At 54.3% G+C, this 18,331-nt stretch overlaps 2 protein-coding genes across 2 annotated transcripts; one reads left to right on the plus strand and one right to left on the minus strand.

Annotated features, from left to right (window-relative positions):
* The first annotated feature begins 65 nt into the window (after positions 1-65).
* Positions 66-3,480, plus strand: LOC112840969 (E3 ubiquitin-protein ligase RNF19B-like). Its single transcript, XM_029958014.1, has 8 exons — positions 66-86; positions 233-429; positions 726-888; positions 1,394-1,508; positions 1,619-1,753; positions 1,849-2,044; positions 2,180-2,561; positions 3,384-3,480. The coding sequence occupies exons 1-7, from the start codon at positions 66-68 to the stop codon at positions 2,337-2,339; spliced, it is 987 nt and encodes a 328-aa protein (XP_029813874.1). The 3' UTR covers positions 2,340-2,561; positions 3,384-3,480.
* Positions 3,481-3,803: 323 nt separating this feature from the next.
* On the minus strand, positions 3,804-15,600 carry PPM1G (protein phosphatase, Mg2+/Mn2+ dependent 1G). Its single transcript, XM_018068302.1, is given in 10 exon segments — positions 3,804-4,486; positions 4,909-5,011; positions 5,149-5,278; positions 6,323-6,557; positions 7,293-7,460; positions 7,885-8,354; positions 9,685-9,817; positions 10,154-10,239; positions 15,211-15,391; positions 15,394-15,600. Coding segments are annotated over 10 exon segments (1,908 nt in total). The 3' UTR covers positions 3,804-4,291.
* Positions 15,601-18,331: the final 2,731 nt, after the last annotated feature.

Raw genomic sequence — 18,331 nt, forward strand, 5'->3', positions numbered from 1 at the left:
GGCCACCCCCACAGCACAGCCGGCCCAACCTGAGGACTCACCCACGGTGAGGCGACTGGCACAGGATGGGAGCAGCCAGGGACGGGGTGTGGCACAGTGGGGTGCCTCGTGGCTCCTGCCTGTGGGTCTGCTGGAGCCGGGGCTGCTGGCTGCCTCAGGCTTGTAGCCCTTGTGCCAGTCGGGATGGGGCGTGGCACTCTGGCACTCGTGGGACTTGGGGAGCCTGGGACAGGGTGTGTCCCATCCTGCTCCCCCATCCTGTCTCATCTCCCCCCCAGCTGAGGCTGAGGACATCAAGCTCTGTCCGCGCTGCAGCGCCTTCATCATGAAGATCAACGACGGGAGCTGCAACCGCATGAACTGCACGGTCTGCGGGTGCCTCTTCTGCTGGCTCTGCCTGCGGGAGATCTCCGACGTGCACTTCCTGAGGTCAGCGTGGGGCCATGGGGGCTGGCCCAGGTGGGGGCCCTGACAGGAGCTTGGGGGCCGGGATGGGGGCAGCCAGGCCTGGCCCCAGGTTTGGGGCTGGCTGGGGGGAGCAGCGTGGTCTGTGCCACTCGGTCTGGCAGGGCTGGGGCCAGCTGTTGGCATTCCCAGGAGGCAGCTGGAGCTCAGGGTTGGGGGAACCTGGCTATCTGCTCCCCGATGGGCCCATGGGTGTCCCCCAGCACAGGGTTGGGCTGTGCTGGTCTCTGCCTTGGCCCAGCCCTGCTCTGTCCCCACAGCCCCTCTGGCTGTACTTTCTGGGGGAAGAGGCGGTGGTCGCGGACCCGGAGGATCCTGTGGCAGCTGGGCATGGTGCTGGGTGCACCCATGGTCATCTCCCTCGTCGCGGGCGTTGCTGTCCCTGTCATTACCATTGGGATCCCCATCTACATGGGTAGGAAGGTACTGGCAGGAGGTCTAGGAGTCCCTGTGGCCCTGCTCCCTGCTGAGCCTGGCAGCCCATGGCCCCTGGCCAGGACAGACCTGCAGTGCTCCCTGCTGCCCATAGCACATCTCTGACTGCCCTCAGCATGTCCCTGTGCCACCCCTGAGTGCCCACAGCACATCCCTGTGCCACCCCTGACCCCCCTCAGCATGTCCCTGTGCCACCCCTGACTGGCCACAACCCCTCCTTGCCAGGACCCTCCGCTTCCCCCCAGCACTCTCTGCCAGTGTGGGTGTGCTCAGCCTGGGGAGTGGGGTTCGGGGTGGGTGAAATGGAAAAGAGGTCTGGGGTCCTGGGGGAGGGTTGCAAGGACACCTGAGCTGTGGTGGCAGGGCAGTCGTGGCTGCCTGTCCCTGAGGAGAGGGAGGAGGTCCAGGTGGCTGTGGTTGTGACTGGAGCTCTGCCAGGCTGGGAAAAGGCCGTGAGGTCTTTGTAGAGCCCTTCACCTGTCTTCTTCTGCAGGTGCTGGGCCAGAGCCGACGGAGCAGCCTGTCAGGGTGCCAGCAGTGCCTCTCTGTCACCAGCAGCGTCCTTCTCTCTCTCTTTGTGTCCCCCATCATAACAGCCATCACCGTGGGTGAGTGCAGGCTGGGGCCAAGGGCACTGCCCTGCGCTGGGCAGTGGGGCTGGGGAGTGGCCTCAGGGGATGTCTGGTACCAGGGGCAGTGACTACCTGTCCACCCACAGGTGTTGGTGTGCCCCTGATGCTCACCTACGTGTACGGGACCGTGGTGCTGTCGCTGTGCCGGAGCCGCTGGGGCTGTGGGGGTGGCCGCACACCTGGAGACATTGGTGTGGTAGAGCTGGAGAACCTGGCCAAGCGTGAGTCCCATGCCTGGCCCTGGCCTGTGCCCTCCCTGCTCTGGCAGGGAGCAGTCCTTGGGAACAGGGTGCTCAGCGCTGTCTTCCTTCTGCAGTGAATGAGCTGTGGTCGGTGCTGCCCAGCCCAAACCCCAGCCCCAGGCCAGGTGAGGACGGAGCCCCAGACCCCACGGCCTCCCTCCCCAGCAGCAGCCGCAGCCAGCGCCCTGGGCTGGCATGGGACAGCCAGTCGGCCAGCACGGTGGCACTGGCAGGGAGCATGCTGAGCGAGGGCCAGGACACCTCCGACAGGTGAGCAGAGCAGGGTGGCCGTGCTGGGGGCTGACACATCCCTTGGGAACAGCCGCCCTCACGCCCGCCGTGCCGCACAGGGACAGGTGATGTCCCCCTCCGGGCTGCTGCCCTCAGGCTGGTGTCTGTCCACAGGGAAGGCGTCACCATCGAGGTGGAGGTGTCGGTCGAAGCGGTGCCGCGTCCTGCCCGGCAGCAGAGCCTGAGCAGCGCCCTGTCTGGGCAGAGTCTCTCTGGGGACTCCCTGGGAGCCACCAGTGACAGGGGTAGTTCTGTGGGTGTCCCCGTGGAGTGAGAGGGCTGAGGGGAAGAGCCTTGGTCCACACACAAGCCCGATGCACTCCTGTGGCAGAGCCAGTCCCCCTCTGTGGGCACTCCCAGCCCCAAGAGCTGGGTCCTGGGTGGATGTGGACCACATCCTGCACTGCTGCGCCAGCCCCAACCGCCCCCTCCCCAGAGGCACCACTGGGAAATAAAGCTGCTTTCCGAGTTCATCTGTCTCCTGTGGCACAGTGGGGTAATGCCACAGGCTGTGGGTGGGGACCCTGGGCCACATGGGGTGCACAGTCTCAGGCAGTGGGGTCCTGCCTCTGGCCACTCTGACTCCACTGCAGCACCCTGGGGGGAAAAAGCTGCTTCTGGACATTTTACTGCTCAAAGTTGGGCAGTCACAGAATGACAGAAGGGTTTGGGTTGGAAGGGACCTTAAAGCTCATCTCTGCCCTCCTGCCATGGGCAGTGACACCTTCCACTATCCCAGGTTTCTCCAAGCCCTGTCCAACCTGGCCTTGGACACTTCCAGGGATGGGGCAGCCACAGCTTCTCTGGGCAAACTGCCAATGGCCTCACCATCCTCACAGGGAACAATTTCTTCCCAACATCCCATCTAATCTTGCCCTCTGTGGTGGGTCCTGTGCCACATCAAAGGCCCCTAGAGTTGCAGGTGTTTGCATTAACCTGCTGCAGCTGCTCAGGGAACAGACTCTAGAGTTCCGCTATGACTGCCTGGCAGATTCTGTCATGGCAGCTCACATGGGGGAGCTCACATGGAGGAGCATAGGATCCCAGGAGCTGTGCAGGGAGGGCCCTTAGGATGGTCAGAGCCGCTGAGGACCAGGGGAGCAGTGGGAGACTCCCCAGCAGCAACAGGCTGCTGCCCACAGGGCTTGTGGCTCCCTGTGGGATCCCAGGGCAGGTGGGACTGCTCTGGGCTGTGCAGGAAGGAGGGACTGGGGGGAAGAGCAAGTGTAGGAAACAGACAGCAAGGGGCCAGTTGCATGTAAAAGAAAAAGAAAAGAAGAAATAACAGCTCACCACAGATGCTCTTCTTTTCCAGCAGTTTGCCAAGTCTGTGGCTCTTTCTGCTGCACAGGGAGAGCCCACCTTTCCATCAGTGTTTTACAGCCCAGGGACTTCACTCCTGCAGGAGCAGCCACAGGTATCGACACACCTTGTACAAGCTGTGCATCAGGGAGGTGCCCCTTGCTGCTCCCTGTCAGAAGGTGCAGCTCGATGGGTGCTGCCTGCTGAGGGCAGGTGAGCTCAGGAGAGTGACTGGTGCCTCCATTCCTTCAGCAGACACAGACTGTCTCCAGAGACTCGTATCTGCTCTGAGTATCCTCAGCAGAGCCATCCTGGGGGAACTGGGAGCCACAGGCCAAAGCCCTGCAGTGCTCCAAGACCCCAGGGAAAAATGTCCTTCCCACCCTACCTTCCTCATGTCCCCTTCCAGGAAAGAACCAAGGACCAGGAGCATAGCTGTGTTTTCCAGTCTTTTAGTTTGAAAAAAGTATTGATTGAAAGTGTACAACCGAACACGGTGTGGCCTCAGCACCACCACCAGATTGTTTCACAAATAAAAACAGAAAGGGCCTTAAATAATCGGGTGCAGATTAAAAAAACCTCAACAGTGAAAAAGTTCTTCCCTCCGAACAGAAATTCACAGGCACAGAAATGGCAACAACCACATGGAGACAATGGGGGGACATCCTCCTCCTCCTCCTCACCACGGGCTCTGCGCTGTGGCGCTCCCGCGCAGCTCCGTCCTCGCTCCCTCTTTGGAATGGTTACGGATGAACAGTGCGACATGCCCTCGCTAGCCAGACCCGCCCCCCACCCCCCGACCAGGACACGGACAAACAAGGCCTCTACTAAGGCTAAAAAAAGGACAAGACTTGGAGTCTTGAGTTCAGCATGGGTAAGAAACGAGAGTCTGGTGAGCACAGCCCAGTCCCTGGGCAGGCCCCGCTACTCCAGCTTGGCCTTCTTGGTGCTGTCCCCGCCGTTCTCCTCCACTGGTGCCGCCACCTCCCCCAGTTTCCGCTTCCCACTCTCAGCAGGTGGGTGTGTGTTACGGGGTTTGAAGCTGATGATGATGCAGGTCATGTTATCGCAGCCGGTGCCGTCTCCTGAGGTGTCTGGAGCCAAGCACTGATCCAGCAGCTGGGGAGGGAAAGAGCAAGTCAGCAGAGAGCAGACACACACTGGGACCACTCCAAGGCACTGGGCCCATTCCAACACCTAACAGTGGCTCAGGTGCTGCCAGGCCAGGGCTATGTGGGATGAGTTAAATGCTGTTCCCACCAGAGAAGGGACAGAAATGGCCTCAGCAGCCCCAGGTTTCTGAATGTGGGCAGCAACTCCTTCGGCTGGACAGCACCCCTGAGGTCAGACACAGGCCTGGGTGCCCAGGGAACTGGGTCTCATTGCAGAGGTGTTTCTGCTCCTGCCCATCGCAGCCCATGAGCTGCAGACCCCCTGAGTGCTGAATGAGCCCATGTGAGGGAGCAGGAGGGCAGAGGCAGGTCCTGAGCTGGGACACAAATGCTGTGCTGCTGCAGGGACAGCAGAACTCCAGATTTTACCTCTTCTACGATGGAGGAGAGCGGCCGCAGGACTCCGTTCTCATCCTTTTGAGTGATCTTGGACTGGATGAAATCCACCACTTCCTGGCTGCTCATCACATTCCTGCAGAGCAGAGAGGTCAGAAGAGCAGGTGAAGGGAGCACACATGCCAGTCTCCAACAGGCCTTCCCCAGGCCCAGCTCCAGAGAAAGACCAGAGAAGCGATACCCCAGAGGCACAACAGCTCCCTCACCACTCACCAGATTCCATCACAGGCAATGACCATGAAGTCGTGGTCATCATTTATTGTCAGCACTTTGATGTCAGGCAAGGCAGAGATCATCTGCTCTTCTGGAGGGAGGTTCTTGTTCCGCTTGTAGAAGTGATCCCCTGTGGTGGGGAGGAGGATGTCTGGGCACGGGCAGTGCTGCCTGCCCTGCACAGGGAGCAGCACTGCCCCACAACAAGGCCCCAGTGGGATCCAGCCAGTGCTCCCACAGCCTGGGATCAAGCTGTGGGCCATGAGGCAGAGAACTACCGGAGGTTCCAAGTGTCAGCTCTGGCTAGTCCAGGGAAGAGGGGCCTTGGCCAGCTCAGCCTCTCTTCACCCCAAATCAAGTGCTGCTTCCCCACCTCCTGGGGCAATACCAGGCCAACAGCACACAGCACCTGTCACCTCTGGAGAGGCTGTGGCTGCCCCAGCCCTGGAAGTGTTCTGGGCCAGGCTGGATGGCACTTGGAGCAACCCAGTCTAGTGCAAGGTGTCACTGCCCATGGCAGCGGGGGTTGGAACAAGATGATCTTTAAGTTCCATCCCATTCAAACCATTCCAGGGTTCATTCTATGATTCAAAGCTCACTTGAGAAAACTGATCCTCAGCTCCAGCTAGCAGTTTATCAGGAATCAGAGCCTACAAAGGGACTTCCAGGGCCACCACAAAATAGCAGGTGGGAATGTCAGTGTCTCCCTAGATAAACAAACTCCTTGTCTCTATCCTAAAGATGTTTTTATCTCTTTACCCTAGGATAATGATTTCAATGGTTTGGGTCCTTCTGCAGAAGTACAGATGACCAAGTGGGTTCAAACTACCATGAAGCCAGGTCCCCAGGAAGCAACACACCAAGGTCCCTCAAAGACAGAGAGCAGGAAGAGTCCTGTTTCCAAAGGCAGCAGTCTGGTTTTGGGACAGTTTACAGGAGCTGGTTTCTGATAACCCAGCTACTGGCACAACAGCCTGGGAGGTGCTAGGTGCTGCTTTCCACTGGTGTCCAACTGCTTCATGGCCATTTTTTCCAATTAGACTGAAATCTCCCATCAAATAAAGAACAGGCTCTACTCATCCGGTTAAAAACTGTTCCATAACCTCGGTGGCTGGCAGTGCTGGCAGCACAGCTGTCTGAGGCCAGGCCTGCCAGCATCCCCCCTCCTGCTCACCGATGGCCCTGGAGAGGTTGAGGCCGCCGTTCACCCTCCCGTCCATGGTGACCTTGCCGCCAGCGTTCTTTATCCTGGCCAGCTCCACCTCATCCTCTGGCTTGTGGTCGTACGACATGTCCACGGCCTTGCCGCCCTCCGACACGACGCAGCGCGAGTCCCCGGCGTTGGCCACGATCAGCTGCTTGCCCCGGATCAGCGCCACCACCGCGGTGGTCCCGCTGTCCGAGCCGGGCTGCAAGAGACACGGGATTTGGGTGAGATTCCTTTCTCTATGGCTCCACGTCGGGTCACTAAGGGAGCCAGCCTCAGCTGTGTCCCAGACCCCAGGGTGCTGCATCTCACCCCATGAGCACACACAGAGTGATGGAGAAAGCCTAAGGGAGTGGGAAACACCAGGGAGGTGTTCGCTGAGGGGCAGGATCAGGCAACAACTCCATTTCAGCTTCATGCAGCTCAGTGGGTCAGGATTGCCTGGTGTTCCACATGTCCTGCCATATCCCCTGCTCTAACATGCTGATTCCAGCCCCAGCCCAGCTCAAGCAGATTGTCACTGCAAGCCAGGCCATCTCCCCAAAGGGAGAAATTGCCACCTTGGAAGCCATGTCCCCTTTACATGACCTCTGGGTTCCTGGCCCCCCTGCCTGCACTGCACGGGCTGAGGAGCCGCAGCCCTGACCTGGCGAGGAGCGATGCTGTGCCCTGGAGCGGCAGTGCCAGTGGAGCCCGTCTGCTCCTGCCCCATGCTCTCCCTCCACACGAGCCCCACAGCATTTCCACATACCCCATACCCAGAAGCAGCCTCGTCTACCTCAGCCTTCTGCCCAGATCCAGGCCCATCCCTCAGCCTTTGCACAAACCCAGGCTGTTGGCAGCTCTCTCACCCCCAGGAGAGCACGCAGGGTGTTCTATCCCCACCTGAGCAGGAACAACCCCTTACTGAGTCTCCCAAGTGCCCCATGCTCCACACTATGCTGCAGAACACAAGAACAGGGTGTACCTCCTCTTTCCCCTCCATGCCTGGTAACAACATTTCCTCCTCTTCATCCTCATCCTCCTCTAATTCTTCAGTGTCATCTTCATCATCTTCATTCTCTGCTTCTTCGCTGCTGTAACCATCCTCATCCTCACTGCACTCCTACAAGAAAGGAGTGATACCACAGGACTCACACAGGACACTCAGTGCCCTCTCCCCTGCTGGTCCCTCCATCCTGGGGACTGATGGTCAGTTCCCCCAGAGGTGTGAGGTGACCTGGCACATGTCCCCCACACCTGATGGCTACAACCAGAGCAGTTGGTGTCACTACAGCAGTGGATGAAGGGATGGTGCATGCAGCAGGACCCAGGGCTGTTGGCTATGGCCGCTGCAGGATGAGAGTGTGTGTCCTTCAGGGTTAGCTCAACAATCCCAAACATTCCCATGGGATGGCCTCAAAGGATCAGTCTGAAACACCTGCTCCTAGGACACACCTAGGATGAGCCAGGGGCTCTTCTCAAGTACCACCGTAAGCAATGCATTCTGCCCAGCCAGAAGGCCATTCTGTCCCAGTGCTGTTTCCTACCTCACTGTCTTCCTCCTCTTCCTCAACCTCATCTGACTCATCCTCACTGTCCTCAAAAAATTTGGATTTGGTTGTGCGCTGGGGCTTTCCCGTGGAGGAGCAGGAGGGCCCGGCCTCCCCAGTAGAAGAGGTGACGGCCTCGTCACCTTTGCCTAGTTCAGGCTTCTGCAGAGCAGGGCTGTTGCCTCCAGCGCTGGCTTTGTCTGAGGTGGAGGAAATACCCGTGATTTCTTCATCTGGCTTCCCGTTCTTCCGCTCCTTGTGGTCAGGAAGCTCCCCTGGGTCAGCCTCTCCATTCATATTTGACTCCCCATCATGCTGCTTGCCTGTCCCCTCCGCAGTGTTATCCCCAGCTGCAGCTACAGACTTGGCTTTGAGGTTCTTGCTGCAGTTTTGTCCATAACGTGTGAGAAGCTCCTCAATGGTCATTGTGGCTTCTTCGTGCAGAAGAGCAGCTTCCTCATTATCCACTGCAAATGGAAAGGAGAGGAGGTGAGGACAGAGAGGCTCAGAGAGCAGGATACCCACCACGCTGGGTCCAGCGATGAGCTGCCCTGGCTAAGGCTGCTGCTGCAGAGTTCCAGCAGTGCTCCCCAGGCTCAGTGTGAGCACACAGTCAGGCCCATGCCATCCCAGGTGCTGCAGACGAGCAGGATGGAAATGGCAGGGCCACAGCTCTGACCACGGCACAGCCTGACAGTCCCCCCAGTGCCCCAGCCCCGGTGCTCCCTGGCTGACTGACAGCAGCACAGAGCCTTCACATCAGCTGCATGGCTGGGAGTAGAGCCTTGCTTTCCTGAGCACAGGCTCCTGGGGAGCTGTGGGCAAGCAGACTCGCCGCTTCCATGAGCAGGTTTGGTCAGTAATGCTGCAGGACAAGAAGAGAGTAGTTGCTCCATGGGCCTGAAACACTGCAGGGATCCCCACCAGCTGTCACCTGGACAGGTGCAACAGGTGGGAGCACAGCTTTGGGCAGTGACCACAGCATCTCCCAAGTAGGACTAGGCAGAAAATGGGATGACCTTCCCTAAACCATAAGCCAATGACCACCACTTCCCTACTGACATCCCCTTAGTTATAGTTTGCTCTGCTATTTAATCCCAAAAGGAAAACGCATACCCACATCCCCAATGCTCCTGAAAACACAGGACAAAAAGAAAGAAAACCCAACCAACCAACCACCTACTTCATCCCTGTCAGCTGGAGAACGACATTCAACAAACTAACTCAGTGTTTCCAGACCAACAGTGTTCACAGTGACGGTACTGCCTTACATCTGCCTCAAGACTGGTCACAAGGTACTCAGCAAGAACAGCACAGAATTCCACCCCAGGAACCACCTCCTGTCTGGCTCTGGGGGCTGGCAACCACTTGCTGGTGGAAGACTTGCTTTTTTGTGAAGAGACCAGAATCTACTTCAGTCCTACCTGCTGCCACCAGCCTGGGAGAGCAGAGTGCTGCACACCACATTATTTCCCTTCCACAACTAAGCCCACTTCCCAGCTCAGAGTTCCTGACACATCCTGCAACCCTGCACCCTGTGGAGGAAGGCCTATGGAAAATGGTGACAAGCTGGTTTGTTATCCATAGCATTAAGCTCCCAAATGGATCTGGACTCCCCCAGCACCAGCCCAAAGCCACAGACAGTGCTGAGGTGTGGCAGCTCAGCTCAGCTCAGCCAAAACTTAACTGAGAAACTGGGACAGAAAACATTGTGCCAAAGGAGACCTGGCCCTGCTGCTCTTGGTCCTTGTCCTGCAGCTGCAGCCTTGTATGCTCGGTGGCAGCTGACTTACTTACCATCATCTTCATCAGCAACTTTCTCTTTCTCATCTTCATCATCTTGGGGCCGCCCGGCCATTTGGGAGAGCTCCTTAATCACCTCCTCGGTGGTGAGCTTGGCATCAATGGCCAAGAACGCATCTTCCAGGGCCTGCATGTGAACAGACGTGAGTGGGCAGCCTCCACTTCCCTACGGAAGCATTGCCATGCTGTGCAATCCTGTCTCTTCCAGCATGCACACCATACAGAATCACAGCATGGCTGCAGCTGGCAGGGACCTCTGGGATTCTCCTGATCCAACCCCCTGCTCCAGCAGGGATGCCCAGAGCTGATTGCCCAGGACCATATTCAGACACATTCTGAACAGCTCCAAGGATGGAGCCTCCATTGCCTCCCTGGACGACCTGCACAGAGGCCCTGGGTACTGACACAAGGGCTTTCCCCCGCGTTGGTGCTCACTCATTCCAGGGCAGAATTGGCTCCTTACCTTTTGCAATTTGCCTTCCTTGTAGGCCTTCTGATCTTTGATGATCTCAGGGAGGTACTTGGCGCAGTACAGGGCAACTTCTTCTCCTGAAAAAGAGCAGAAACCATTTAAAGAGGCTGATCCTCCCATATACAGCATGCTCTTGAGCAACTGAACTCTGGAAGCAAATCCCAGGACACAAACCAGAGCTGCCCCAGACACAGAATGGTGACACAGCAGCTGACTCTGGGGGTCCCACTCACACCTTCCCAGGGGCAGCCCCCCAGAGCAGCAGGATTTGCTGATGGCCCTGGCAAACCTCAGTGAGCTCCAAACCACCAGGTGTGGTCAATGCTGTGAGCTTCCCAAGAGCGAGCTTAGGCCCAATGTGATATTCAGACTGACTCTTTAGGCCCAGGCTACCTGGACACCTCTATTTTCACATGTCAGTGCAAGCAGAAGAAAAGGGAAGCTTTTGATCAATGTAGGCTCTCTCAGATCATTATCAACATGCAACGAGCATATAAAAAGTGCTCTGTGCTCTAGTGTGTGTTCCACACCAACAGCAATGGGATCCCACAGCTTGAGATGAGCCTTTCAGAAGGTGGGGCAGCCACCCTGGTACAGGAAGGGGTGTGTGTGTGTTCACGGCACAACAAACAGCAGCTGGCAGGAGCACCATGCCAAGAGCACAAGGGATAAACTGGGACTGAGGAACAACAACTCAAGCCAAGTGCCCACCCTAGAGCAGCTGAGAGATTTTTAAAAGCCAGAATTCCCTCTACAGCTCAGTAATTAATGGTGTCACATACAGAACAGGGCATGGAGGCATTTGTTGTGATCATGGAGGTGCTATTGAGAGAGGAGAAAGAGTAAACAGTGAGGGATCATGAATTTCTCTATTTTATCTTGAACGGGGACCAGAAAGAGTAGTGTAAGAGATCAGACTAGTCATTGAGGTTTTTATATGAGGCAAAGAACGATGTAGGACACAGGAACATGGCTCACATTCACGAGAAAAAAAAGTTAAGAGCTAGAAACTGAGAAACAAATGAAATGACAGCACAGGAGGGAGGGGAGCGGGGCAGGCTGCAGGTCCTGCCACAGGGTCCAGGGGCATCCTTGAGGCTGTGCTGGACCAGCCGTTCCCTGTCACAAGGCAAAGCAGCAGCAGTGTGGGTAGCTGGACACAGCACTCCAGAGCCTCCCTGCACCTTGGGCTTCCCTGGGGACGTGGGTACAGCCAGAGCCACGTGTGCTCCTTTCCTTCGGGCTACAGGACAGTTTCACACAGATGGTTTTTCACAGGATGGACCAGCCGCTGCATATCCCAACTCCCTGCCCTTCTCCCAGCCCAACAGAGGCTGTGCAGGCAGCTGGGCATGATGAGAAGTTATGCAGGCAGGAGCAAGGCTCTGTGAAGGAACGGGGAGCAGGGGAGTTGAGGGCAAAGGAGCAGCAGCCATCAGCTCAGCAAAGGGAGAGGCAGAGGGAACACAGTGGGAACTGGAGACGCAGGGAGATTTGGGAGAAAGAAAGAAACAGCAGACAAGGGACTTTTCCAGTGTGCCTGCTGAAAAGGGATCAAGTGGCCATTGACAGAGAACAGAAACAGCAAACGGCTGCTGCTACACAGCGCTGCAAAGCACTCCATGGTACAGACCCAGGGAACAGAGAGACTGGGTTTGACCTGGGAACACTGGAAAGGATCTAGGACAAGGGCCTGGAGCGACAGACAAGGGTGAATGGCTTCACACTGACAGAGGGGAGGGCTAAATGGGATATTAGGAAGAAAGTCTTGCCTGTGAGGGTGGTGAGGCCCTGGCCATTCTGTGTTCCCTCCACAAAAACCTTTTGGAGGAAGGTAAATAATTGTTAATTGTCTCCATGAGACGAGACCTGAAGGACAGCGATGGCCTCAGTGCAGAGCCCAAATGCCAGATTAGGCCCAAGGTCAGTGTTTGAATAACAGATCTCCCAGGCAAACACCACTAATCACTGCAGAGCCCAGCAACAGGCAGGAGCCAACAGCAGCCTTTAGCAGGTACAGCACAAAAAAGATCACAGCGTGGGTCAGGTAAACTGATAGCAGGAACAGCTGAACCACTGTGGTGACCTGCAGCTGCTAACAGCTATAAATCCCCTCTAACATGCCCTGCTCAATCCGTTATTAGCTCCAACCCTTCCAGACCCACAGTGGGTGCCAAGAAAGGACTCTCATGGTTTAACCCCAGATGGCAACTAAGCACTGCCCGGACACTTGCCCACCCACCTCTCCTCGTGGTACGGCAGAGAGGATTGGAAGGGCAAAAGGGAGGAAACCCTTGAGTTCAGAGGACATTAAAACAGTAATAATAGCAATAATTATTTAAAAAAATAGCAAAATGGAAAATAGCAAAGAGAGAGAAATAAAGCCCAAGACAGACAAGCAATGCAAAGATAAGTGTCAACGAAGACAGTTATTAAAAGGAAGAGCTAAAAGGCTAAAGCACAAGGAGACAGTGACAGAGAATGATCAGAAACCCCACTGAAGGGGCAGAGTGCCCAAATATCATTTCCAGGATCTGGAGGGAAGAGAGGCCAGGGCACATAAAAAGGAAGCAGAGGAAGGCAAAAAACCAACCCAGTAGCATCTTTCAAACACTAGAAGGCTTGCCCACAGCAGGGAAATGTAAGAGAAAAACTATGAGTGAAATGGAAAAAGTTAATAGGAAAAACCCCCTCAAACCCACCCTTTTTTCAAATAACACAATAATAAAAACTTTTCCCAACCCATTTGAAGCAGGAAGCTTACTGGAGAGTTTCATGCTGAGAGATAAGCAAGGTATATAAGAGAAGCTAAATTCAGTTTTTGCACTGGCAGCTAATAAAGCTTAGCAAGGTTCCCACCCAAAAAACTAACTCTTACATGGGAGAGACCTGAGAAATTGTTTCAAACTAAATAACTAATGCATCAATAAACTCATACAATAGCAGAGATGGGCAAAAGCTGTTCTTCGGAGTCAGGTTCAACTATATCCATATCTTTCCTGATAAGGTTTGTCCAGGAAGAGCTGTAGAGATTCAACCACTAGAAACCTAAACTATGAGTTAGAAAGCCATGCCTGTGCTTTGCCATTCCATGCCTTTCCCCAATGTCTATCTGGAATCTTTCCTGTTGTATTTAAAATCCCCAAACACACCACTTCATGTCCTACACTAACAGGAATGTCACGAGTGTCCACAGTCTCTCTACAACCCCACACGTGGAACAGACCTTCTTGGCAGCTGAAAAAACAACATCCTGAGCTCAGAGGAGAACAGACGGTTTGATACTATTAATTCTTGACCTGTTTATGGTAGATGCTCCTTATCTTTATTTTTGACTGACATACACAGACGGTTTCTGAGTTGCTGCACTGAGGTGAGTAGCTGCTGAATCCCCACATCCTGTTTCCTTGTCACTCTCTGCCTCTCAGCACCAACCCATCATCCCCATGCTCTCAAACATACTCTCCAGGATATCAGCGACTGCTCCACTCGAATCTCTGCACACTCTAAGATGAAGTTCAGGAGGAAAATACTTTAAGAGCATTAAATACATTCTACAGCTGAGACAGCATCTTTGGAAGAGCTACTCACCAGCAGCCTACTCAGGCTGAGCTTTTTAGTATGGACTATTGCAAAAAAAGGTCTGAAGCTGTAATTTGCAAATTGGCAATTTAGGATATCTCAGGTCTAAAGGCAAGTGGAAATAATGAACAACACTGTGTAACCTTCCACTGAAATCTGCTTCCTATCAGAGAAACGAGAAGCAGACAGACCACACCAAAAATACGCTGAAGTGCCTCAGAGTAGGGGAACTGGGCTCACAACACTCCAGAGCAGCAGGGCTGGCACGGGAGCACAGCAAACAGGACAAACTGTAATACACACGGCTTTTAAATACTCAGGGACACATACACAGCAGGGATAGTCACTAACTGCCAGTGTGTTTCAGAGCAAATGAGCAGGAGGAAACGGGCAGTTTAGTTCATCTACTCCATACAGATTTTCAAAAGGCTTTCAAATAAATCATCAAATGTTTCCCATACTGCTGCCATGGGAAAAGCAGCGAGGTTGGACAGGAGCAGTTTCCAGAACGGAGGAGGGCCACTGGGAGAGCTCCTTGAAGAGATATGTTGACCAACATCTACATAAATTATCAGGAAAAGAGGTTATTAAAACGTAATGGATCACTAAGGATGATCAAAACTAAAATAATTTGCAAGATTTAACAACAGGATCTTGTGCTTTTATGTGATATTGGCAGAAGGAATTCTGTAATATTAGCAAAAATATTTAATAGCAATATTCAGCTGTATTAGCAGAGACAAGCCCAGGGCTTCTCCAACTGAAAGAAAGGACCTGAAGTCCAAAATGGTAAAAGTGAAAAGTGCTTATGGAGTGATTACTCACTCATTCCTCATACGTGTCAGAGATATTGCAGTGAAATTATCAGGCAGCAGATTTAATCATATCTTTTTCAAATAATTCTATACAAAATGCACAATGCAAACAATCACCAAACATAGAAACCTGTTTAAAATGCAATTAAACAAATCATGAAGAGACAGTTCATCAAGAAGGCTCCAACATGTGTGCAGGATGGAATGGCTGCAACTTCCAGCTCAGGGAACCCTTACCTGGGGAGTGGGAGCTGGGCAGGTACAGCAGGGAATGGATCTTCCTGTTCTGATTTCCACTTTTTCCCGTGGCAACCACCAGAACACACTGCCTACATTCAGACCTCTGATCCCATCTCAGGTGGTTTATCTTACCACCTTTCCTTCTGTGACTCTCCTGTCCAGCTTATCCACCATGAAAACAGCCAAAGTCAGAGGATGGAATGCAAATCTGATTTCAATTTCAGATCAGCCCCTGACCTTCCTTCTAGGACCCCTGAGAAACATTCAGAACCTCCACTGACGATCCCTATCAAAGAAAACGCTTCCCAGGAAGGAGCAGGATTCCTAGAGATGGATGGATGCCCCAGCAGGCACAGACAGCCCAGGGGGGTCACACTGAGGGACAGGAGAGAGCACAGCGGGCACAGTTACCTCCGTGTCCATCGTAGACGGAGAACATGGCTGTTTCACTGTCCAGCTCGGGAATGCAGTTGTGGGCATCCTGAAAGAGAGAGCAAAGGTCTGGAATGACAAGGATTGCATTAGACCCACAGAAAATCATAGAACCACACATTTGTTTGGGTTGGAAAAGCCCTCTGAGACCATTGAGTCCAACATTCCCCCAGCACTGCCAAGGCCACGGTGCTGTCACATGTCCCCAGGTGCCACATCCACATGGCTTTTAAATCCCTCCAGGAATGGAGACTCCACCACTGCCCTGGGCAGCCAGTGCCAGAGGCAGACAAACCTTTCCACGAAGAAATTGTTCCCATTATCTAACCTGACCCTCCCCTGGCACAGCTTGAGGCCACTCCCTCTCATTCTGCCCCTTGTTCCCTGGGAGCAGAGCCCAACACCCCCCGGGCTCCCCCCTCCTGTCAGGGAGTTGCAGAGAGCGAGAAGGTCCCAACTGAGCCTCCTTTGCTCCAGGTTGAGCCCCCCCAGGAGCTCCTCATCAGGCTTGTGCTCCAGACCCTTCCCCAGCTCCGTTACCATCTCTGGACATGCTCCAGCACAAAAGGTCAACCACACATGAGCCACACACGTTGCTTAGCTCTTCTCTCCACAAGGTCTCTCTGGAACAGCCGGCTTTGAGGGAGGCAGCACCCCGATTTTACAGTCAGAAGAGGTGCTTGACCTCTTCACCTACAGGTAAGCAATCCCACCTTGGCTATTTCAATGCAGAGCCCGGAACAGACAGACGGGCTGAACCTTTCCTACTAAGCCTTCCCCTTGCCCAGCTCATCTCATGACATTCCTTCAAGTCCAACCCTCACCCACCACCTCACCGCACCCCACACCCTCGTGTTCAGGAACCATCCTGTGATATGTTCAGCAACGTGATCTTTGCCATGGTTCATCACCTTAAACGTGCTACAGCTGCCCCAAAACACTGCTCACTCCAACATCTGGCTTAAATCTCTGAATGTGTCCATACTGCCCTCCATATCCCAAAAGCTACACACACGCTGAGCTACACCCAATCACAGCCCAGCAACCACGGAACTCTTCTCGTTTTTCACATAGGACTCCTTGGATAAGGGCTCCTCGCCCTCTAGAGTCCCACAGTCTTGTAAAAAGAGAACTCTATTCCCTGCTGGGTTCACGCAGCATTCCGTGCAATGGATTGCTGGCACCGGGATGAAAAGTGTCTGAACAGGCAAGTGACAATCTGAGTTCAAAATGAAAAAATTACTCTGAATGGTAATGCAGGAAATTTCCCCAGAGCTCACTGGAGAGAGCACAAAAGAAAATAAGGATAAACCGAGAACCAGCATTTTCATACTCACTTTTCTGAGCATCCACAGAAGCCAGTGAGACAGCAAACCCACAGCACAGTAACTGGGATGAGTCCCAGGTGACCAAACAGTGGTGTAATTAAAGAAATGCAAATGCTGCTGGGTAGGAAACCCAGTACTGGCACCAAAAACGGTCTGTGCTGCCCTTGCTGAGCCCCCACTGCAGCCTGTCCTGCCCTGTCCCCTCACTGAGCCCTCCCTGCAGTCTGCCCTGTCCTTTGAGTCTCTCATCTGCCCCAAACACTTCCTTAATCCTAAAGCAACCTCTCCGGATTAAGTTACAGCATTTCTTCAGAGCCCTGTATACCCACCTCACTTGGCAGTTCCTAAAACCTAAGAGGCAAAAAAAGCTCCTTTACACAGTTTATGCCACCCAAAATGCTTGTGCCCTACCACCTGCACACTCTGGCTGCCTTCACTGACACACAGAACCAGAGTCTTATGCACAAACATTTGCTCATAACTTTCTGCAAGCCTTGTAGAAAAGCAAAAGTGTAAATAAATGTGAAGAAAAGGAAAAAACACAAATCAAGACATGACAGAGAGTGGAGCACAGAGCACTGGAATGCAAGAGAATGAAACAGGACTGCTCAGCAGTGGGTGTTCAGCTCCTGCCATCTGCTCTTTTTTGGGACAGCTCAGCTAAACCACTCTAAGGGCCTCAGCACTGCCTCTGCCAGCAGGGATAAGTCAGGGATGTAGGGTAGTGCAAAACCCACAGCTGCAGCCCAGGCCCTCGTCCAGCCTCTGCACAGGTACTCGCGACAGCCCTGGAGTGAGTGAGGTGAGAACCTGGTCCCAGGCTGGCTCCTGAACACACTGCAGCTCCAGGCACGGGGATGGGAGCCGTGCCCATGCTCAGCTGCTTGCACACTAATCACCTTTGAGATTACATCTCAGTGCTCCAGGAATGTCCCAGTTGCCCCCTGCAGGGTCACTGGGAGGGACCAGCTCAGACACTGTCAGCCTGCTCAGCACACACCTACTCTGAGTGTCTCTCAAGAGCACAAGTACCAATTCTGCACCTTCTACCCTGAGAACCAGAGCTCAGGGTTTCACATGCAGAAGGGAGGAAACACCTGGTCAGTGGTCTGTCACCTGTACTGCTGCCCCACTCCAGCAGTGGTGAAGTGTCTGACAACAGGCTCATGACCCCCTGAATGGGACACCCCCCCAGCAGCCACAGAGCCACGAACCAGACACTGAGAGGTGAGACTTGGGGGGCTCCAGAGACCAGGGTTAATTCTTCCTGAATTCAGCTGTGTGTTGGCTGCCCAGAAGGGAAATCGAGCCAGCACATTACTGGCACTCCCAGAGGGTGTGAGGCCCACAGCCCTGCAGGGTCAGCAGCCCCACTCTGCCCTCACACCAACCAGCAGCTTCACAGGGCAGCTCCTGCACGGGGGAGTGCGGGCACATGCCTGGATCCTCAACCAGGTGTGGGCCTGGGGGTAACTCATCTGCCCACACTGAGCCCAGCAAAGCCAGGACTGGCTGCAGGAGACTGAGAGCAACCAGCAGAATTCCTCCTACAAATCTTCCTAGAAATAGATAAAAACAGGGAAGGAGCACAGCAAGACACTCACATTTCATTTCAGGAGAGAAACTCAGACATTTTCCCTCGGGATTTCCCCCTTGCTTTCACTCCGCGCTTTGCCCCAAGCACTAAACGTTCCTTCCCTCGGCTTTTTACCCTGAATTCGTCATTGCTCGCGGGAATTTCTCCAGCCGCACATGCCCCCGCGAACCGGGGG

This window comes from Manacus vitellinus, unplaced genomic scaffold (assembly GCF_001715985.3).
Source record: "Manacus vitellinus isolate BGI_N305 unplaced genomic scaffold, ASM171598v3 scaffold_135_pilon, whole genome shotgun sequence".
NCBI lineage: Eukaryota > Metazoa > Chordata > Aves > Passeriformes > Pipridae > Manacus > Manacus vitellinus.